This window comes from Neohortaea acidophila (assembly GCF_010093505.1).
Source record: "Neohortaea acidophila strain CBS 113389 unplaced genomic scaffold BDY17scaffold_4, whole genome shotgun sequence".
In the NCBI taxonomy this organism is placed as follows: Eukaryota; Fungi; Ascomycota; class Dothideomycetes; order Mycosphaerellales; family Teratosphaeriaceae; genus Neohortaea; species Neohortaea acidophila.
Genome location: NW_022985513.1, coordinates 1,792,331 through 1,810,145, shown reverse-complemented (window position 1 = coordinate 1,810,145; position 17,815 = coordinate 1,792,331). Strand labels below are relative to the sequence as shown.

The 17,815-nt window shown below is 56.8% G+C and overlaps 10 protein-coding genes across 10 annotated transcripts; 7 read left to right on the top strand and 3 right to left on the bottom strand.

Moving 5' to 3' along the window:
- The first annotated feature begins 211 nt into the window (after nucleotides 1–211).
- BDY17DRAFT_133120 (uncharacterized protein) lies at nucleotides 212–1,367 on the top strand. The gene has a single exon (XM_033729435.1). It carries the CDS (start codon nucleotides 510–512, stop codon nucleotides 1,293–1,295), a length of 786 nt encoding a protein of 261 aa, XP_033591230.1. The 5' UTR covers nucleotides 212–509; the 3' UTR covers nucleotides 1,296–1,367.
- A 1,291-nt stretch (nucleotides 1,368–2,658) lies between these two features.
- Nucleotides 2,659–3,455, bottom strand: BDY17DRAFT_296094 (uncharacterized protein). The gene is made up of 2 exons (XM_033733399.1): nucleotides 3,282–3,455; nucleotides 2,659–3,219 (listed from the first exon to the last, which is right to left on the bottom strand). The coding sequence occupies exons 1-2, from the start codon at nucleotides 3,331–3,333 to the stop codon at nucleotides 2,816–2,818; spliced, it is 456 nt and encodes a 151-aa protein (XP_033591229.1). The 5' UTR covers nucleotides 3,334–3,455; the 3' UTR covers nucleotides 2,659–2,815.
- Nucleotides 3,456–3,603: 148 nt separating this feature from the next.
- Nucleotides 3,604–5,042, top strand: BDY17DRAFT_296093 (uncharacterized protein). The gene has a single exon (XM_033733398.1). It carries the CDS (start codon nucleotides 3,711–3,713, stop codon nucleotides 4,833–4,835), a length of 1,125 nt encoding a protein of 374 aa, XP_033591228.1. The 5' UTR covers nucleotides 3,604–3,710; the 3' UTR covers nucleotides 4,836–5,042.
- Nucleotides 5,043–5,764, bottom strand: BDY17DRAFT_296091 (ribosomal L28e protein family-domain-containing protein). Its single transcript, XM_033733397.1, has 3 exons — nucleotides 5,658–5,764; nucleotides 5,431–5,579; nucleotides 5,043–5,376 (listed from the first exon to the last, which is right to left on the bottom strand). The coding sequence occupies exons 1-3, from the start codon at nucleotides 5,707–5,709 to the stop codon at nucleotides 5,119–5,121; spliced, it is 459 nt and encodes a 152-aa protein (XP_033591227.1). The 5' UTR covers nucleotides 5,710–5,764; the 3' UTR covers nucleotides 5,043–5,118.
- A 153-nt stretch (nucleotides 5,765–5,917) lies between these two features.
- Nucleotides 5,918–6,620, top strand: BDY17DRAFT_296088 (TOM7 family-domain-containing protein). The gene is made up of 4 exons (XM_033733396.1): nucleotides 5,918–6,011; nucleotides 6,074–6,120; nucleotides 6,183–6,248; nucleotides 6,317–6,620. Exons 1-4 carry the CDS (start codon nucleotides 5,979–5,981, stop codon nucleotides 6,339–6,341), a joined length of 171 nt encoding a protein of 56 aa, XP_033591226.1. The 5' UTR covers nucleotides 5,918–5,978; the 3' UTR covers nucleotides 6,342–6,620.
- Nucleotides 6,621–6,677: 57 nt separating this feature from the next.
- Nucleotides 6,678–9,301, bottom strand: BDY17DRAFT_249551 (exocyst complex subunit Sec15-like-domain-containing protein; the record flags this gene model as incomplete). Its single annotated transcript, XM_033730990.1, has 2 exons — nucleotides 6,678–9,044; nucleotides 9,242–9,301. 2 exons carry the CDS (start codon nucleotides 9,299–9,301, stop codon nucleotides 6,678–6,680), a joined length of 2,427 nt encoding a protein of 808 aa, XP_033591225.1.
- Nucleotides 9,302–10,201: 900 nt separating this feature from the next.
- On the top strand, nucleotides 10,202–10,975 carry BDY17DRAFT_132938 (uncharacterized protein). The gene has a single exon (XM_033729431.1). It carries the CDS (start codon nucleotides 10,330–10,332, stop codon nucleotides 10,906–10,908), a length of 579 nt encoding a protein of 192 aa, XP_033591224.1. The 5' UTR covers nucleotides 10,202–10,329; the 3' UTR covers nucleotides 10,909–10,975.
- A 43-nt stretch (nucleotides 10,976–11,018) lies between these two features.
- On the top strand, nucleotides 11,019–13,857 carry BDY17DRAFT_353060 (RNA recognition motif 2-domain-containing protein; the record flags this gene model as incomplete). Its single annotated transcript, XM_033738229.1, has 4 exons — nucleotides 11,019–11,137; nucleotides 11,188–11,623; nucleotides 11,679–12,134; nucleotides 12,193–13,857. 4 exons carry the CDS (start codon nucleotides 11,019–11,021, stop codon nucleotides 13,855–13,857), a joined length of 2,676 nt encoding a protein of 891 aa, XP_033591223.1.
- Nucleotides 13,858–13,942: 85 nt separating this feature from the next.
- Nucleotides 13,943–14,460, top strand: BDY17DRAFT_132943 (uncharacterized protein). The gene has a single exon (XM_033729432.1). It carries the CDS (start codon nucleotides 14,029–14,031, stop codon nucleotides 14,377–14,379), a length of 351 nt encoding a protein of 116 aa, XP_033591222.1. The 5' UTR covers nucleotides 13,943–14,028; the 3' UTR covers nucleotides 14,380–14,460.
- A 200-nt stretch (nucleotides 14,461–14,660) lies between these two features.
- BDY17DRAFT_249399 (uncharacterized protein) lies at nucleotides 14,661–17,786 on the top strand (the record flags this gene model as incomplete). The annotated part of the gene is made up of 3 exons (XM_033730974.1): nucleotides 14,661–14,932; nucleotides 14,993–15,302; nucleotides 15,426–17,786. 3 exons carry the CDS (start codon nucleotides 14,661–14,663, stop codon nucleotides 17,784–17,786), a joined length of 2,943 nt encoding a protein of 980 aa, XP_033591221.1.
- Nucleotides 17,787–17,815: the final 29 nt, after the last annotated feature.

The following is a 17,815-nucleotide window of genomic DNA, read 5'->3' as shown; positions in this document are numbered from 1 at the left end:
CCTGGATCGGAGTCGAGTCGAGTTCGAAAGTGTCGGAACGCCAGGCCTGGTATCATCGAGCGAAGTCCAAGAATACAGGAATTGGGGTAGGTGGCTAGCAAGCAGAAAATCGCCTCGACGGGTTGCAATCGAACGCATGCGCATTCGATACTCCAGTGTCCAGATCAAGGGAAATCGCTCGTTCTCCAGCCTTCCAGCAGGCAAGAATCACCCGGCCTCGGCGCTCTGTGCGGATCACAGCGCCTCACAGCGGTCACCGCGCTCGCAAGAGGTACTGCGCTTCTTCCTTGCCATAGCTGCCGTTCCTTTCTCTCTCTCCCTTGCGTGTCTGATGGGAAGTCTGGAATTCCCTCCGGTATTCGTTGCTTGTCAAGTCGGCAGCTGTCTGACACGGCAGGCATTTGTATATACTCCAAGAAAGCAGAACAGTGCTTGCAAGAGCATCCATTCGCAGCAGTGGTCCGGTCCTCGATTGGATTGGCCGTCACCATAGATACGGGCGATGCTGTATGATCCAAGAGTGGTGCTCTGCCATCGGAGGTGTTGGTTTGCTATTCATGCTGAGTTGTGCTGCTTCAGCTCCATTGCCGTCCTGGTCATTTGAAGAACAGCTTCAGAAATCCATGATGATGTCCTATCTTGAGGATGAGCTGCTTGCTCGCGCGCTCATCGCCCTCCGCAGGGTACAACTCGCGAAGTGCACCGCACACGGTTTATCATCGTGTGGCGATCTGCAGTGGCTGTTTTTCTTTCCGCTTTCCTTCTTCCATTCTTTCAGAGTGTTTTATGCATACTCCTCATCCGAGTCTCCGTCGCCATCCCTCTTTTGCGGAGTTCGAAGAAGCGGTGAGGCGATGGGGAAGCCGGGGCTTGGCAAGCGCGTTTGGCGGGGATCGAGGGCAGGAACGCTCGAGTACTCGAGTACTCGATGGCGACGGGGTTTTCGACACTACAGCTTCTTTTGCATTGCGCTGAGTGCTTTGAGAAGCTGCAGCGTTATTTTTGCCGTCAAATTTGGGCGTGAATCGTTGGTGTCGGGGAAGTGCGGCGCGAAAATTCCTGGCTTCAGAGTGGCACCGTTCACTCGATCCTCAACAGAGCGAGTCCACGGCTCACATGAGGCTTCCTTATGCGTTCAGAATGCTCTGAGAACGGCCTTCACTCCGTGCTCATCGTTGCTCGTGCCGCTTGGGTGGGAACGTGAAAGCCGGCGCTTCACGCGCGATGCAGCTGATTTACTCGCTCGACCGGCAGAACTACCATCCCAGGCAAATGCCGAGCGCAGATCACGCTGAGGAGCATGAAAAGCATCTGCAGAAGCTTATCGTCGCGTTATTCGAGGGCGCGACCTCGCTGTCGCGAGAACTTGGCCTGGGAGAGAAAGCGAGTGGGCGAGACTTCCAAGCTGCCAGCAGCTTTGGTCTCCGCCCAAAGGAGGTCAAATTAAGCTACCCGAGCTAGCTTTGCACCCCTGCTTAGCGCCGCGGGAGGCGTTCTTCTGAGTTCGCGCTACGATGGTTCTGGAGCCTATCGTTTGCCTTGTTGGCTGGTGGGGAAGGCGCGAAGCAGTCGAGCATCGGTCGCAGAGCACTGGCAGGGCTTTCTCTACGCTTTGCGCGTGGTTTGTGGACGTGCAAGAGGCTCGGTACGCAGTCGTTGCGCTCCGCATCTTCAGCAAGACTGATGCGCGACGACCAGGAGGAGAGCAGACACTTGCCGCGGCGAGTCGTGCTGCACACAGGCTGCGCGCACGCCTTTGGCTTCTTCTGGCCGTTCTTCGCGCTCGTGTTGATGGCTCCAAGCTCAACTCCAAGCCAGCTACGTTGAAAGGCCTGTTCTTTGCTTCAGGACTTGGGCATTCTCTCGCCCACTGCCAAGCCTCACAATCGCTTCAGTGCTCAGCACGCAGCAGCATCCCCGCCTCACTCACTTTTACGCGCGCGCGCATGCTGAACCAATCTATATCCGTCCATGAGACGCGCTCCGCTGAACTCCCTGTAGCCGCTGTCACCAGAATCTTGCGCGAACGTGCATCGGCTATCACCACCAGATCTCCACAACTCGCTTTCGAGGTCGCGTTCACTGTCACTCCTCCATATTGTCCTTTGCTACTGGCGCAAACGCTCAGACTCGGACTCGGAGGGGGCCTACTCTTCTGAATGATGAAACTTTGAGCTCAATACATTGGCGAGGGCGAGACGTCTAGTTTCGCGCAATCACTTGATGGGACCGAGCAAACCTGCAGAGCGATCCCCCTTGCGACCAAGTCGGCTCTTGGTTGAAGGACTCAAGTCAATCGTTGACGCTTCTTTGCCTGTCGACAAGCATTCGTCGAAGATGAACACTCGATCAATACAGAAAGGAGTATGCCGTGGGCGTACATCGTACATCGCCAAAACAACTCGTATACCAACTTTCACATATACATCACACACCCGAGTTTCTACATAGAGACAAACCATGGTCTGTCAAGTTCCCACTGCGTCTGCATAGTGGTCGCCAACCAGATCGATGTATGGCAGTTCGCCGAGTCATTTTCCTCGACGTGCTCGTCTTCCACAAGTCTATATAAGTGACATGTGTATTCAGTGACCGGAGAGATAAAGAGGAATACGACGAGCACTCTGACGAGGGCTCAGACTCACGGAGCAAGCTATGGCTCCTTGCTTGGTTCGAAAACAGCTTAGGATACTCGTTGGATCGACACACCTTTCAAATTAGGGAGACGTCATGCACGAAAAGGTAGACATGCTCGCGCTAAATCGATACAAGAACCAAGCCAGACTCCAGCGTGCTCACAAAGCTACCCATCGCTTTACCGATCAAACATCACAGCCTTACGATCCAGCGGTCTTCCATCAGCCGCAATTCCTTCCCGCCCAAACTTGTCCTGAATAAACAACCGTCTCGCCTCGTCAAATCCTACATTCCTCCGCTTCATAATGCGGTAGACCTCCTGCCTGCTCTCCTCATCGAGTCCGCGCCTGCTATCCTCGGCCTCGATATTGTCCGCCAAGCTGAAGTTCGTGCTGTGTAGGCCCGCTTCGGCGTCGTCGGCGAAGCCCATGGATTGTGGGAGGCGGGAGTAGCGGAGGGAGTCGAGGCGGCGGCTGAGGTAGTCGGAGATGTTATAGAGGGTTTCGGGGATGGGGCCGGGGGCTGTGAGGTAGGGGATTGGAGGGGCGTGGGCGCGCCAGTGGGCGCGAGTTGCGTAGAGGACTGGGTGTGGAATATCAGCGAGCGGAAGAGAGGGACAAGGGAGAATAAGCAGAGCAGTGTACCGGTTGCTGCTATCAGGAAGATGAATACGATGGAGTAGAAGAGGTATGCCATCGCTTTCTCGTCTCCGCGTGGGGACTGCCTTTGGGTTCGAGTTACGTTCGGGATAAGCGGAGGAAGTCAAGGGCTACTTCGCCCTCAAATGCGCTGCACACGCATGCGATGTAGTAGAGACGTTGATCGCATAAGCTGATGGTGAGATGCGTCCCGGCATCCACGTGGACTGCAGATCCGCTACGGCGGACTGCATCGCGCTTTCCCGCCAAACTGTTTTGGGAAGGCTGGCGCCAAAATTTCCAGGACCTCACGAGTCTCTCTCGTTCAACTCACCTTCACCTCGCTTCATTAGCAATCCATATCCTCCCTTCTCGGCCACATCGCGTGAGCCATCTCAGCGTATCAACAGACGCTCAGCGTCGCAAGCGCTCATCATGTCCGGCCCACGACGATACGACCAAGACAAGGACAGCACGCTCTACGTCGGCAACCTCGATGAACGCTGCACCGACGAGATTGTATGGGAGTTGATGCTGCAAGCCGGGCGGATCGTGAACGTTCACCTGCCCAAAGACCGCGTCACGCAGTCGCACCAAGGCTATGGTTTCGTCGAGTTCGCCAGCGAAGAAGACGCCGACTATGCCGTCAAGATCATGAACCAGATCCGGTTGTGGGGGAAGCCTATCAGAGTGAACAAGGCGAGCGCAGACAGAAGAGGCGGTGGGATATCAGGCGTCGATGGTGGGCAAGGAGTTGGGGCGGAGTTGTTTGTGGGGAATCTGGATACCATGGTGGACGAAAAGGTCCTCTACGAAACCTTCTCTCGCTTCGGACCTCTCGTCACACCCCCCAAGATCTCCCGGGATGAGTCCAATCTCAGCAAAGGCTTCGGCTTCATCTCATACGCCAGCTTCGACGCCTCGGATGATGCTATCGCCAACATGCACGGCCAGTACCTCATGAACAAGGAGATCACCGTGCAGTACGCATACAAGAAAGACGGCAAGGGCGAGCGACACGGCGATGCAGCAGAGAGGGCTCTCGCAGCGCAAGCAAAGAAACACGGCGTGCAAGTCGCCATCCCCGCCATGCCGGCCAGTCTCGTCATGGGAGCCACTCCTACGCCAATCCAAGTCCAGCCAGGCATGATGAACGGCGCATACAACGATCCCAACATGAACGCAATGCGCACGCCCCAGCCTCCGCCGGCTTACAACTACAGCGCATACCCGCCGCCTGCCCCGAATGCAGGAGTCATGTCCCCCTACTCCAACATGCCTCCTGCCGCCTATCCGCCTCCACATCAACAGCAGATGCCGGGGAGACAGTACGCGCCGTCGCCTTTGCAAGCTCCTCCTTCCGGTGCTGGGCTTCCTGCCCGACCGCCGCCGAGTATGGGAGGGTACAATGGTCCGGAGTATGCGCCTGGAATGCAGCAGGGATTCCGAGGGCCGGTGAATGGCGCTCCGCCGGGAATGCCGCCCCCTCCGCCTGGTGGATATCAGCGGCCGCCTGGCATGCCTAACGGCTTCCCGCCCCCTGGTCAGCAGCAAAGATAGAGGAATGCATGGAGTGGCTGATTCAACTTGGTTTGCCTATTAGCGCGGCGTTGGGGAGATGGACAGTCTTTTACATCATGTCCTTGAGGGATCACAGGGTGGGGTGCATTGCTTGCTCGATACCCCACCCTAACCTCAATTATGCTCAAAGCGGCAAATGGACAAATAGCACGACAGACAGCACAATGAAATTGTAGCAATTCACACACATCAAAGACACCTTTCGCATTGTCGAGAAGAATCTCCTTTCTCACAGCCTGCTCTAACCATCTCGCCCAGGAATCTACTCTTCCCTCGCCTTCCGCGCCTTAGCACCCCTCGGCTTCGTCGCCGGCGCATCCTTCTTTTCCCGCTGGCTCTGCTTGATCGCACTCGCACGCGCAACCGCCTCGGCGCGCAAATCGCTCCGGTAGCCCTTCTTCGCAGTCGAGTTGACCACGCTCTTGTACACCTTCCTGTTCGACGCAGAGGCAGAGAAGGAAGTCTGGTGAGTGGATTTGGCGGGCTGGTGGGGTTTGGAGGTCTTGGTCGTCAATTGGACCTATACCAACAGAGTCAGTATTGGATATGTCAGAGGGGAGCAGGTGTTTCGTACGGTGTTGTCGTTGGGCGCCACGCCGATGGCCTTCTCGTTGACGAAACCGGCGTGTTTGCGGCTGTGCTTGTTGGTGAGGTTCATGGGGTCGCGGGAGAACTGGACGCCGCCGCCCGTCTTGCGCTTGACGAGGTAGGCATTCCTGTGGCCTGCAACATAGTCCGGTTAACATACATCTTCAGAGCAAAGCCCACCGCATGAGCTTGAATGACAGGCGAAAGACGTACGAACGACCTCCCAGATCAGATCCTGGCTGATGTTCTCGTATTGGGCAGGCATTTTGGCGGTATTTTGGGGGTGAGATGGGGTGATGTGGTTGGAGTATGAGTGGTTCTTCAATGTCGTCGCTGCGCTCGGGCGATTTGGCCGCTTGTGGGCGAACTTTCGGTTTCTTGGCGGACGATCGGTGGTGCGGCTCTGCGGGAGTTGCCGCCGCGCGAGAGCTTTGCCTGAGGGCGACGTCGAGAATCTTCGGACGCGCTGTTTCTCCTCATCACTCGTCACTTCACACTCTTCCATCACGATCCACCTCCAGCAAATCAGACACAATGGCGTGGATCCAGTTATCCGAAGAATCGAAGGTGAGCCATCCACCTCTTGCCCCTACACCACCCATTCGCCGGGACACTAACATTCTCCAAAGGAGCGCATCGGCCGCATCATCGACTTCTCCCGTGTAGCAGTCCACTAGTACGCAACAACCCCTCTCAGCAAGTCTCAGCATCAACCAAAGAACTAATACTCCACCGCAGCGGCTACCTCCCCCTCATCATCTACCTGGGCTACACGCGGAGTAATCCTCGACCTTCTCTCATCAGGTGAGCGGAGTTGTGCCTGCTTCGGCATTTAGTGAAGAGGGTGGGAAGCTGATTGATTTGCTTTACAGATTGTTCTCGCCGCTTGCGCAATGAGCGTAGTCTTGGATCGATCCGGTTGAAAGATGAGGATACCGTCAGCGTTCTGTACGATGTGAGAAGGACACGGCGGAAGGAAGGCGAAAGAAGCACAAAAAGAGCTTCATTGTATCATACAGGCATAGCAAGGCGTTGAAAGAGACAACCTAGTCCTTGTGCAGCATGGAGAGACACGCCGCGCCAGCAAGTGTACTCAACAAACAACACGAATCTTTTCTCCCTCTCTGCAAACTGTCATCCCACCCTCTTCCTCTTCGCACTGCGCTCCCTCCCCTCACCACCACCTCCAATTTCCACCTGCAAATGCATCTGCTGCAACAGGCCCGCCCATTCCTAAGAGCGATCCCTCTGCGCAAACCGCCCCAGCCGATCCGCCAGCGAACTCCCCTGCGCCGCATGTCTCGCCAGATTGTTGAAGGCAAACCCACTGCTTCCCCCGCCCTCGCCCGCAGCGAATGTCGGGCTGCGCGGCATATCGCTGCTCTTCTTGACTTCCACCTTCTCCAGCAGCTCCGCACCTTTAATTTTATCCACCTTCCCAAATCGCTGCGCCGACTTCGACGTGTCGAAGAAGTCCTCGCCGTTGCCTGCCGCCGCGAGTCGCATGAGGTCAGAAGTCTGACGGAGTTCTTCGAGCGAGCCGAGAAGCTCTGGTTTGCCTTCCGGCAGGTTTTCGACGAATTGCACGAGATGCTGCACATCCAGAGCGTATGCTTCGGCGCTTGCAGCACTGATGCGCACCACCGCGGGATCGAGGGGCATGGTGAGGATGCCCTTGTTGATGTACCCGAGTGCATCGGTGTAGATTTGCTCTTTGATCTGCTCCGGCAGGCCGAGGAGGACGGATGACATAGTAATGGCGAGGTATTGCGTGAGCTCTTGCATATAATCTGAGACTTCTTGCGGGCCGCTGTCAGGCAGCGTCCAGCTGAATTCGGCGGTATTGATGAGGGCGTCGATCTTGGAGTTGATGAGGGCGAAGAGGCGCTTCTCTGCTTTGGTTTTGGCCGCGCGGAATTCTTTCGTTGCGGCGAGTGTGATGGCGCCGGCGGCGCTGCTGGTGCTTCGTGCTTCGACGAGAAGGCCTTCGAGGTCTTTGCATGCGAGCTCGAAGTGGTCGAGGTTCGTGAGGATTTGGATGATTTGGCCTGGGTACTGGGTGTTTAAGCGCTCCAGTAGACTGCGGCACACCTTCTCCACCAGCAACTCGTCCAGGCTTTGGCGCAGCGTGCTGTCGATGATTGTCGCATGCTTGAAGTGATCGTCCGAGAACAGGTAGATCTGGTTGAGGAAGTTGCGGATGTCGATGCAGACAAGAGGGTACATCTGAGAGAAAGGCAGGATGCAAGGGTATGTCAAGGACTGCGGATCTTCTTGGCCTTCGGGAGGTGTGTACCAGGAGACATTGACGACTTTGGTGTACTCCTCTGCATCGTTGATGGGCATAGGCATGTAGTCGTCGGTGGTGAGAATTTCTTGAAAGTCATCGCTGAACCGCTTCTTCAGCAGTCCGGCATACTTTTCGAAGAGGGTGAGGAGCAGGCCATCCAGACTGTTCACCGAGTAGCCCCAGGAGTCCATGGTTTGGATGAACAGGGCGATGACACCTTTGACCTTGAGCAGCTTCTCGTCGTTTTCCACCTTGTCCAGCGCTACGCTGATCAGGCTGATGGCGGACTGACACATGCTCTCCCACAGTTCGTCGACATCCGCTTGAGCTCGGAAGTTCTCGGTCTTGTCCATGGTGGCTTTCTCGACGATCGCGAAGCCAGCGATACCTTCGAGTAAGCTGCTCAGGCCGTCACTTTCTTCGTCAAGCAGATCTAGGGATTGAGGGATGAGCAGGTCTTTCTGGCGGCGCCGAGTAGCCGCATAGTCCGCTCGAAATTTGTCCATCTGGCCGAGATTGTCGTGGATGTGCAGGCACTCGAATAGCGGGCTGAAGTCGACTTGGACTGCTTCGTTGTTGAGCACATCTTCTTCGTCTTCCTCGTCCGCAACAAGCTCAACGGCGGAGTTGATCTTGAACGATCCCAAATACTCATCTGTCTCTTGTCGCTTCTTCTGGCGGTCACGACGCATCTCGGTGTGGTAAAAGGCCACTTCTCCCAGGAATTGCGAAGATTCACGGATGCGATACAGCCAAGTGTTGAGATCAGTCATGACCGCCTCGGCAATCAGGCGTTGCGTGGCGGGGACAGAGCGCTCAATCAACTCGGCAATCTTGTAGCGAGTCACTTCGCGCAGGTGGACATTCTGAAGCTCATCGAGCGCACGAAGGGCAGCGTAGTGACTCTTCTTGCTCAACAGGTCGTAGACTTGATTGGCCAATCGTAACACTTCAAGGCAATCCTTCAATGCTTGCGTGGTGTCGTCAATGTTCTGCCTGACACCTCGAGAGTCGACCAAAGCTTTCTTTTGCTCCGCCAGCTTCTCCGTAGTCGCCTCGATGGATCGACTCAACTCCATGATCTCCGAAGTCAAGCTCACCGTGCCTTCCCGCACCGATTGGAGTTGATTGACACTATTGATGAACTCTTGGTGGTTGGTGTTGCAGATGCGCTGGATCTCGGCCTCCCTATCGGCGGAGACATGGTTGAGTGCCTGGATGAGAGGGGTGACTTGGGTCTGCGTGTGGGCATTCTTCAGCAGGGGGATTAGTTGGTCCAAATAGTCCGATTCGGAGGAAGATAGTATGATCTGGTGCAGTCCTTGCATTAGCATGTGATTGACACTGTGACATCATGTGCGAGGTCGTGTCATATGGCTGCAGTCTGCTCCCCCTTCTTGCCCTTTGTTGTTCTTGGCGTGCATATGTTTTGCGTGCCTGTAACAACACCACCATCCAGCCGTGACTTGAAGAAAGACGCATCGCATTGACTTGGAAGAGTACGTACCTGCTGCACCGCACCGGTGAGATCGTCGTGAGGCTCACCACTCGCGATTAGGCCTGGCATTTCGACAGTTCACCGCTGGGTGGTTGAGGTGAACTCGTGGTTTGATTGAGGAAACCTCACATCAGACTCCTCTTCGCACCAACTTCTTGAGCTTCCACGTTCCAATTCTTCTTTCCACTTTAACAACCTTCGCAACGCAGTCGTTCAGCGTTACCTTCAGCCTTCTTTCAGCTATCAGCAACCCGCCACGAGATCTTTTGGCAAGAAGAAGATTGGAGAAGCAGCAGAATTGGTGTCGATCTGCTTATCAGGTGAGTACAAACACAGAGTCGTGAGACTCCTTCCCCGGTGGATTGCCCTTGCACGAGTGTGGAGTGGTTGGAGAGAGATATTGGGGAGCGGCGGCAGCGGCGGCGGCGGCGACGGCGGACTGGCGGACGAACACCTGGACAACCCTCTCGCCTACAGCCCGACTGCGGCTCTGTATACTCGATCAGCACCAAGTCGACACCGCGATCATTCGCGTGGCCAGCGCAGCGACATCACCTTGCGCGCTGCGGTTCTACCTACTTCACGTACCACTGGAGACTTCCGACACCGCTCTTCCACCCAAAACAAAGCGACCTGCAGCAAACCACCAGGTGAGTACCAATTTTCTTTATTACTCTGCACCAGAAAAACGGGCGATGGCGGCACCGGCGACGAGGCAAGATTGTGTGTGATGGCTCGGGAGTTGCGCAGCGTCCATCAAGCGGCTTGATGAGGTTGGGGGATGTCTTGCATGCCTCAGGCAGCAGTACTTTCCGCCCAAGCTCTCAAAGTCCCGAGCTGGCGCCAACTCTAAATTAAGCTCCCGGCCACTACTGCAGCCTTGATTGTCAGCGGGAGAGCCGCAGCACGGCCCGTCTATCAAAATGCGCAAATATGCGGCCGCAGAGAGTCGAGCGTGTTGGGATGGATCTTTGGTACAAAGTGCTGACCATGTTGCGAGTAGAGGCAGTCCGCCGTCGTAGAAAGACATCGTTGTCTTTTATGCTTGCGCTGCATTGCATTGGCTTTACATTTGCGACGCGTCGGGGAGCAAGTGAATGCATTGTGCTAACCTGGGGTGTTTGAAAGGTCTCTTCCCGCATTGGACAGAAAGCCAGTGCTTGCAGAGCTCGTCCACGATGTCTTCCGACAAGATCGAACGTGCCATTCGTGAGGTTGCATCTCGCGCAACCCTCGACGAGAACAAGGTACGCCTGATATTCACTTTCCGTCCGAATACCCTCGAGCAATGGATGGTGGAGGATGTGGTGGGCGGACTGAGAACTCCGCGGCCATCACCAGCACCAACCACAGCTCGCTCTTTCCTCATCCAGCAGCGTTTGGCTGCTCGCATGCCCCACCACCTTAAGCCCATCCGAGCAGCTTCCCTCTGCTCACGCGCCTGCCCCTCCCTCGGCCCCCTCCAATTTTTTTCCCACAACTCCCCTCTGCTGAATTTCCGCTTCTCCTCCCCTTCACCCGACTCCCACTCACTCACCTCTCTTCATCCTCTCGCCCATCACCACACTCACATTCTTTCCTCCCACATCACGCTCTCTATCCTCACCGCTCCATCATCCATTGCTCGTTGGAGCAGCTGCGCCGTTGGCCGCCAGCTGCGTAGCTGTTGGTGTTGATACCCATCAGTTCCGTACCTGACACTCTTCCCACACAGCGTCACGCTCTACGCAACATCTTCCGCCACTTCGAGTCTCTCGGCCTCGATCTGTTGAACCTCTCATCCAACATGACTTCCGACAAGACCAAGGCTCAAGGCCCCTCCACCGCCAGCCCGGCGTGCGACAAGGGCCCCAAAGCTGACACTCCCACCATCGCCAGCGTGAAGCCCGCGGGTGACAAGAAGCAGTAAGTCCTCCTGAGCTCTCGTACATTCACACCGCTGACCAGTATCGTAGCTCCACTGCCACGTCTGCGGCCAATTCCAGCGGTCACGTCACTGTTGAGGATGCTGCTGTCTCTCCCACAGCTGGTCCTTCCTCTCATCCTGAGCAGAAGCTCGACGGCACTGCTTCTGCAGCCAAGCCCGGCTCGTCCAGCCCGGCTCCCATTGTCTACCTCAACCGCAACAGCACCTCCGACGAGGCTAACAGCCGTGTCGTCGTCTCTTCCGACTCCGCCTCTGACCCCACGCGCGACAAGGGCAAGGGCAAAGCCAAGGCGGTCCAGGAGCCCATCGGCACTCGTGGCGACAACTTCAGCCCCACTCGTCCGCCCGTGTGGTTCACCACTGACGTCGGCCCCGGTTCCGAGGCTCCTGGCGGTCACTACCTGAAGCTTTTCAACCTGCACAAGGGTCAGCTTTCTGGGACTCTCAAGGCTCTCTACGACAATGTAAGTCACTTCACCCTCATGCTTCTTCCGCATTCCAACTAACGCGTTCAACCAGTACAACTGGGGCAACAAGCTCCGCGGGGTGCATTGCCCAACGTCAGAGGGCACTCAGTCCGAGATCTTCTTGAACTTCAATGACATTGCCGATGCCGACCGTGCCATTCACGAGGTCGAGGTGGTCGATCCCACTCTGCAAATCAAGTACATTTGCCAGACCGAGTACGCGGCCATCAAGAGAAACAGCGCGAACGGGAGCGGAGAGGCCACCTCGTTCCACGACGGGCAGGTCCTCTTCTTCTGTGAGTTCACCGGGCCAAGCAGCGAGTTCTATGTCGGAGACCTCGAGGAGAACGTTCGCGCAGTCGCCACTTCATACGGCACTGTCGTTGCCTTTACGGAGTGGGAGAAGGACAATGGCAAGCATCAGTTCCGCGTGGAGTACGCCACGATCAGCGCAGCCAAGGACGCGATCACCACAATGGAGGCGCGTAAGGTTCCCTTGATTATGGATGTAAGTCTTCCCGACACACCAAACTTCGCCACACGACCTCAACTGACATACCTTACAGCGATGGACCATCGAATCCAAGGAGTTGCCGGACTGGTCCGTCACCGCGATGCCCCAGAGCAATGTCCACTACCTGGAGAGCAGCGTGTACGCCAACGGCGCCGTCACTCCGCCGCAGACTCTTCCGAACGGCACTCAGATCCAGTACACGAGTCCGACCGGCCGCACCGCGTGGACGCTCGACAGCAATGGCAACCGCGTGCCCGTGCCGGCTCCGAAGCAGCTGCCAAAGTCCCACGGAGCCTCAAATGCTCCGGGTGCATCGACAGGAATGGTTCGCGTGCAATCGGAGCCGTTCGCATACGCTACTCCCCCCTACTTCACCAGTCAAGACCCTCGTGCCGCTTCGATGTGGGCCAATCCTGCCTTTGTGGCCGCTTCGCCGACCGGCTTGTTCTACCACTCGGGTCCCAAGTTCACGACCGACGGGCCGAACAAGATCTACCCCCAGAAGATCATCGAAGGCACCGACGTGCGCACCTCCATCATGCTGCGTAACCTGCCGAACGAGATGACGTCGCAGGAGCTCAAGCAGCTGCTGGACCAGGTGCTTTACGGCAAGTACGACTTCTTGTACCTCCGCATCGACTTCAACAACAATAAGAACGTTGGCTATGCCTTCCTCAACCTCGTCGACCCCATGGACATTGTCGGCTTCTACGAGCATCAGTACAACAAGCCGTGGGTGCAGGCTCCAGCGGGATCCGGCCGTCGTCGTTTCCGTCCTCGCATCGCAGACCTTGCCTACGGTACTATCCAGGGCCTGGACTGCCTGATCGAGAAGATGCGTAACTCGTCGGTGATGGATGAGAACCGGGACTACCGTCCCAAGCTGCTGTGGACCACCGCGTCTGCCCCTACGCCATCCATGGTGGGCCAGGAGAAGGACTTCCCCCCCGTCAACAACCCGTCCAAGAAGCAGCGTAGCCGCGACAATGCGGGCCAGATCGGCTTGTACGCGTCGGGCAGCCGTGGCAAGCGCAACGGCATGTCCAACGGCGCTCACCAGTCGCAGTTCGACCGTGGCACGACGGCGCAGCTGCAAGAGGAGGCCTACTTCAATCAGATGTCGCCGATGCAGAACGGTGGTGCTCAGCAGATGTCACCCATGCAGAACGGTGGTGCTCATCACATGTCGCCCATGCACAACGGCGTGGCTCACCACATGACGCCCATGCGCAACGGCATCCCTCCTCACATGTCGGCCATGCACAACGGTGCCGGCTCTCACATGTCGCCCGTGAACTTCTTCCACCACGGCCACATGGCTGCTGGAGCTGGCATGACTCCGCCGTCGCAATTCCACGTCAACCAATACGGCAGCCCGTATGGCAACGGCGTGCCGGTGATGGATCCGATGTCTCACGGCCGTCTTCCCAAGCACTCTGCAGTCAACAACGGCAATGGCTTCGGGCACGCTGGCCAAGGATCGGCATACCATTCGATGAACGGATCGCAGCAAGTCTACGTCGCTCCGCATAGGCGCTTCAGCACGAAACAGACGCAGGATCCGTCGATGAATGGTCCGCAGTACGCCTACTACCCCGGTCCTGGCCATTACAGCGTTCCCAGAGCCATCTCGGAGGAGATGCAGGGGTTGGGCAACGGGGCCAACGGCTACTACGACGGCTCCTCTGGTCAGCAGTACCCTGGCGTGTCTCACTAGGCGTCGCCACCGCGCAACTCGTCATCGGCTTGTTGTCGTTGTCGACCCACTTCACTGACTGTCGCTCGGCTTCAGTGTCTGTTGCATCACTTCACTTCTCTCTCATCGCGCTGCCGGGATGCCTGGGTTTGCATAGCAAATGTGAGCCTGGTTAGCGGCCTGGATGGACTTATGGAGGGGCGGATATCATCACTGCTGTTCCCCCTGCTGTTGGTTGATCCGGGGCCCATCTGGACACACGTCTGCTGCGTGTCTGCCGGGTTTGGTGGCGTCGATCTGCTCAACACGGTTTTTGCTTTTATTTCCTATTGCGTTCATGCTCGGCGCATGGTGTCATCGGCGGATGGCGCTCCGGGCGAAGAAGGAGGGCTCTCTCTGCTTTCTGTTTCACTTGCTGCTCGAGATTCCACGGTTTGTCTCGATGCTGAGCGTGGGTTATGGGATGGGATGGAGATGATTGAGTTTTTGGAAGGATGGGAAAAGGGCGTTGCGATTGTGACGGATAGCCACTCTTTTCTATAGCGTGCAATCGACCTCGCCCACAATACCTTGTCTCTCTTTGCAGTGCTCGTGAGATGTCTAGGTTGAAGATGCGGTTTGACGAGGTGTGGGATTGATTGTGCTGAACCCCTGGTGCACGGATCACTCCAGACATTTCTCCACTCCAACCTCAGCTTTGGATCTCGTTTCCATGCGAGCTCTCCAACATCATCCACCATTGCGTTGGATTTTCCCTCTTTCTCAAGATGTCATGACCTAGTGTCTGCATCAACTGCAGACGGGCAACACCACGTGAACCAACCATGGCGCCGCGCCATCGCCGCTCCCACCTCCTCTCCCTCATCCTCTCCAACATCCTCATCCCCCTCGCGGTCTTTGTCTTTGCGACTGGCTTCTTCCCTTACAAACCTTTCCTTCCTGGCCTTGCTACTTTTCACGATGATGATTTAGGGAGTACTGTGCCTCGCTCTCCTCGGCCGCGCGCAGTCTTCGACCGTGTGATTTTCATGGTCGTTGATGCGCTGCGGAGTGATTTTGTCTATGGGTATGAGTCGGGGTTTGAATTTACGCAGAGGTATGCACATTAAACCGCTCCCCTCGAGCACAATGCAACGCTAATCAATGTACGAAACAGCCTCATCCGCTCCGGCGCCGCCCTGCCCTTCACAGCCCATGCCACGCCCCCAACCGTCACAATGCCGCGCATCAAAGCCCTGACTACCGGCTCCGTGCCCTCCTTCCTCGACCTTATCCTTAACTTCGCCGAAAGCGATACTTCCTCCTCCCTCGCGCAGCAGGATACATGGCTCGCGCAAATTCGCGCTGCGGGCGGCGAGCTGGTCTTCTATGGGGATGACACATGGTTGAAGCTCTTCCCTGGCATCGCGGAGGAGGGGAGAGACTTCTTTCTGCGCTCCGAGGGCACAAGCTCTTTCTTCGTTTCGGTCAGTCACGTTCCCAAAACAACACAAAGCTGGCCCTGGTTTGGCGGTCTTCTAGACAATCGTAGTAGCCGTTGTTGTCGTCGTTGTACATATGCTGAAAATTCTACTCTTTCTTCCCCACAGGACTTTACCGAAGTGGATCTCAACGTAACGCGCCATGTGCCCTCTGAACTGCGACAGAGCGACTGGCAAGCACTCATCCTGCACTACCTCGGCCTCGATCACATTGGGCACAAAACTGGTCCCCAGGGACCGAATATGCTGCCCAAGCAGCGCGAGATGGACGGTGTTGTGCGCATGATTTACGAGGCGATGGAGACGGAGGTGCATCTGCAACGCACGCTTCTGGTGCTCGCGGGCGATCATGGAATGAATGCTGGTGGCAATCACGGCGGTAGTGGACCCGGTGAGACCGAGCCTGCATTACTCTTTGCTAGTCCACGGTTGAAGGATATGGTTGGGCAAAAGGGGAGAAGGGAGTACGAATGTCCTACTTCACCGAAGGAGGGCACGGAGTTTCATTACTATTCTAAGGTGGAGCAGAGCGATGTTGTGCCTGTCCTTGCGACGTTGTTGGGGTTGCCGATTTCGAAGAACAGTTTGGGGGTTCTGATTCCGGAGCTTGCGGAGGGTGTGTGGGTGGGTGGCAAGGGGGGAGAGGAGGGCTTGGGGCATTTGGAACGCAATGCTAGGCAGATGTTGGAGATTGTGAGGGCGAAGTATGGGGTGGAGGGGTTTGAGGCGAGAAGTGCGAGGTTCAGGACGACGCTGGGTGGTGAGCTTGGAGAAAATGCATGTTGGCTTGCCAATGGCGACGAAGAGCAACTGGCTTGCGAATGGGCACAAGTGTCGCTGGTCCTGGAGAACAGGGCTGGCGGCGGAGGGAAAGATGCCGAGACAGCACAGAAGACTCTCTACCGCTTCCTCGCCCACGCCCAGGAAGCCATGAGCGACACGGCCAGCTCCTACGACATCCCTCGCATGGTCGGCGGAATGGTGCTTGTCGCCTGCGCACTTGTGGCCGCCGTGGCCTCTTTTCTATCCTCCTTCTGGCCTCCAAGCACTGCCGGCGTCTTCTTCACCCTCCTCAGCCTCCTTTACGGCATCATGATGTTCGCCAGCAGCTACGTGGAAGAAGAGCAGCATTTCTGGTACTGGCTAACACCCGCCTGGATCGCGCTCCTCATCGCAAGAAACTTCTTCCACTCCAGCGACAACTCCTCCCACGCAACGCGCACCCTCCTCGCCGCCTCCCTCCTCCTCCTAACCCACCGCCTCTCCCTCCGCTGGAACCAAACCGGCCAGAAACACGCCGGCGAAGCAGACATCGTGCACACCTTCTTCCCCTCCCACCATATCCTCCTCTGGCTGCTCATCCTCGCCACTTATCTCCTCAACGCCTTCCAGCTGCACGTGCGCACTTTCGCAGATATCCTGTCCCGCGAGCTGGCCATGTGTTTGGAATCCACGCTCGTGGTGCTGGCGATTGTGTTCAAGTTGAACTTCACGCAGGCTGATGCGCCCGAGTTGGTGCGGGGGTTGGGGAGGGTGATTCGCGAGGTCAGCGAGGAGTTTCCGCTTGTGCCGCAGGCGCGGGCGGTGTTTATTTTGCTGGGCGTTGGGGTGGGGGTTTTGGGTGTGTGGGGGGTGATGAGCTGGTCCCGTCTTTCGACTGGGAAGGCTGGAGAGGTGAAGGACGGAAGAAGGGTAATATCCATGCCGGAGCGACTACACCCTCTGCTCACGCTGTTTCTCATGACGCAGACGCGCGCGCCGAACGTGCCGCTTTTCCTGTTCATGGAGGTGCAGCGGTATTGTTTCGACCGACTCATCTCGCGGGAACCACGAACATCAACAACGGACAAAGGAGGAGAAGTGCAAGAAGCGACTTCAACGATGGAAGTGGCAACAACGGCCCTCCTCTTCTCCCACGCGACCTACTTCAGCTTCGGCGGCTCCAACTCGATTTCCAGCATCGACCTCAGCAATGCGTACAACGGCGTGGCGGACTACAACATCACCGCCGTGGGCGTGCTGCTGTTCGCGAGTAATTGGGCGGGAGCGATTTGGTGGTGCAGTGCGGCTGTGCAGCTCCTCATGCCGAAGCGCACTCCGCCACCTTCTGCTAAAAAGGCAGCCAGACGACAGGACGGCGGGGAGAGGGATTGGGTGATGGTTGAGCGGGCGAAACTCCACGAAGACGCTGTCCTCGCCGCACGCACATCTGCTGATCAAAAGACGACGAGCCTTCCAGCCTTGCTTGGAGAAGGCCTTTGGACTACCTACGTCTCCGCCATGACCGCCTTCGTCGCCACGGGCCTACTGGCCGTCATGGCGGCTTGCACGGCGCTGCGCACGCATCTGTTCATCTGGACGGTGTTTAGCCCCAAATACCTGTATGCTATGGCGTGGGCTGTGGGCTGGCATTTGGTGGGGAATATTGGGTTGGGGAGTGTGTTGTATTGGTTGAGACAAGTTGGGTAGTGTTCGATTTGAGGGAAATGGTCGTTTAG

What these genes read in the sequence shown, in the direction of transcription:
- BDY17DRAFT_133120 (XM_033729435.1), top strand. Translation starts at nt 510, where the DNA reads ATGATCCAAGAGTGGTGCTCTGCCATCGGAGGTGTTGGTTTGCTATTC.
- BDY17DRAFT_296088 (XM_033733396.1), top strand. Translation starts at nt 5,979, where the DNA reads ATGGCGTGGATCCAGTTATCCGAAGAATCGAAG. An exon ending in AGTTATCCGAAGAATCGAAG is followed by an intron (nt 6,012 to 6,073) that starts GTGAGCCATCCA and finishes CATTCTCCAAAG; the next exon opens with GAGCGCATCGGCCGCATCAT. An exon ending in CCTCGACCTTCTCTCATCAG is followed by an intron (nt 6,249 to 6,316) that starts GTGAGCGGAGTT and finishes TTTGCTTTACAG; the next exon opens with ATTGTTCTCGCCGCTTGCGC.
- BDY17DRAFT_296093 (XM_033733398.1), top strand. Translation starts at nt 3,711, where the DNA reads ATGTCCGGCCCACGACGATACGACCAAGACAAGGACAGCACGCTCTAC.
- BDY17DRAFT_132943 (XM_033729432.1), top strand. Translation starts at nt 14,029, where the DNA reads ATGGAGGGGCGGATATCATCACTGCTGTTCCCCCTGCTGTTGGTTGAT.
- BDY17DRAFT_132938 (XM_033729431.1), top strand. Translation starts at nt 10,330, where the DNA reads ATGCATTGTGCTAACCTGGGGTGTTTGAAAGGTCTCTTCCCGCATTGG.
- BDY17DRAFT_296091 (XM_033733397.1), bottom strand. Translation starts at nt 5,709, where the DNA reads ATGCCTGCCCAATACGAGAACATCAGCCAGGATCTGATCTGGGAGGTC. An exon ending in TCTGATCTGGGAGGTCGTTC is followed by an intron (nt 5,580 to 5,657) that starts GTACGTCTTTCG and finishes ACTATGTTGCAG; the next exon opens with GCCACAGGAATGCCTACCTC. An exon ending in TGGCGCCCAACGACAACACC is followed by an intron (nt 5,377 to 5,430) that starts GTACGAAACACC and finishes CTGTTGGTATAG; the next exon opens with GTCCAATTGACGACCAAGAC.
- BDY17DRAFT_296094 (XM_033733399.1), bottom strand. Translation starts at nt 3,333, where the DNA reads ATGGCATACCTCTTCTACTCCATCGTATTCATCTTCCTGATAGCAGCA. An exon ending in CTTCCTGATAGCAGCAACCG is followed by an intron (nt 3,220 to 3,281) that starts GTACACTGCTCT and finishes TTCCACACCCAG; the next exon opens with TCCTCTACGCAACTCGCGCC.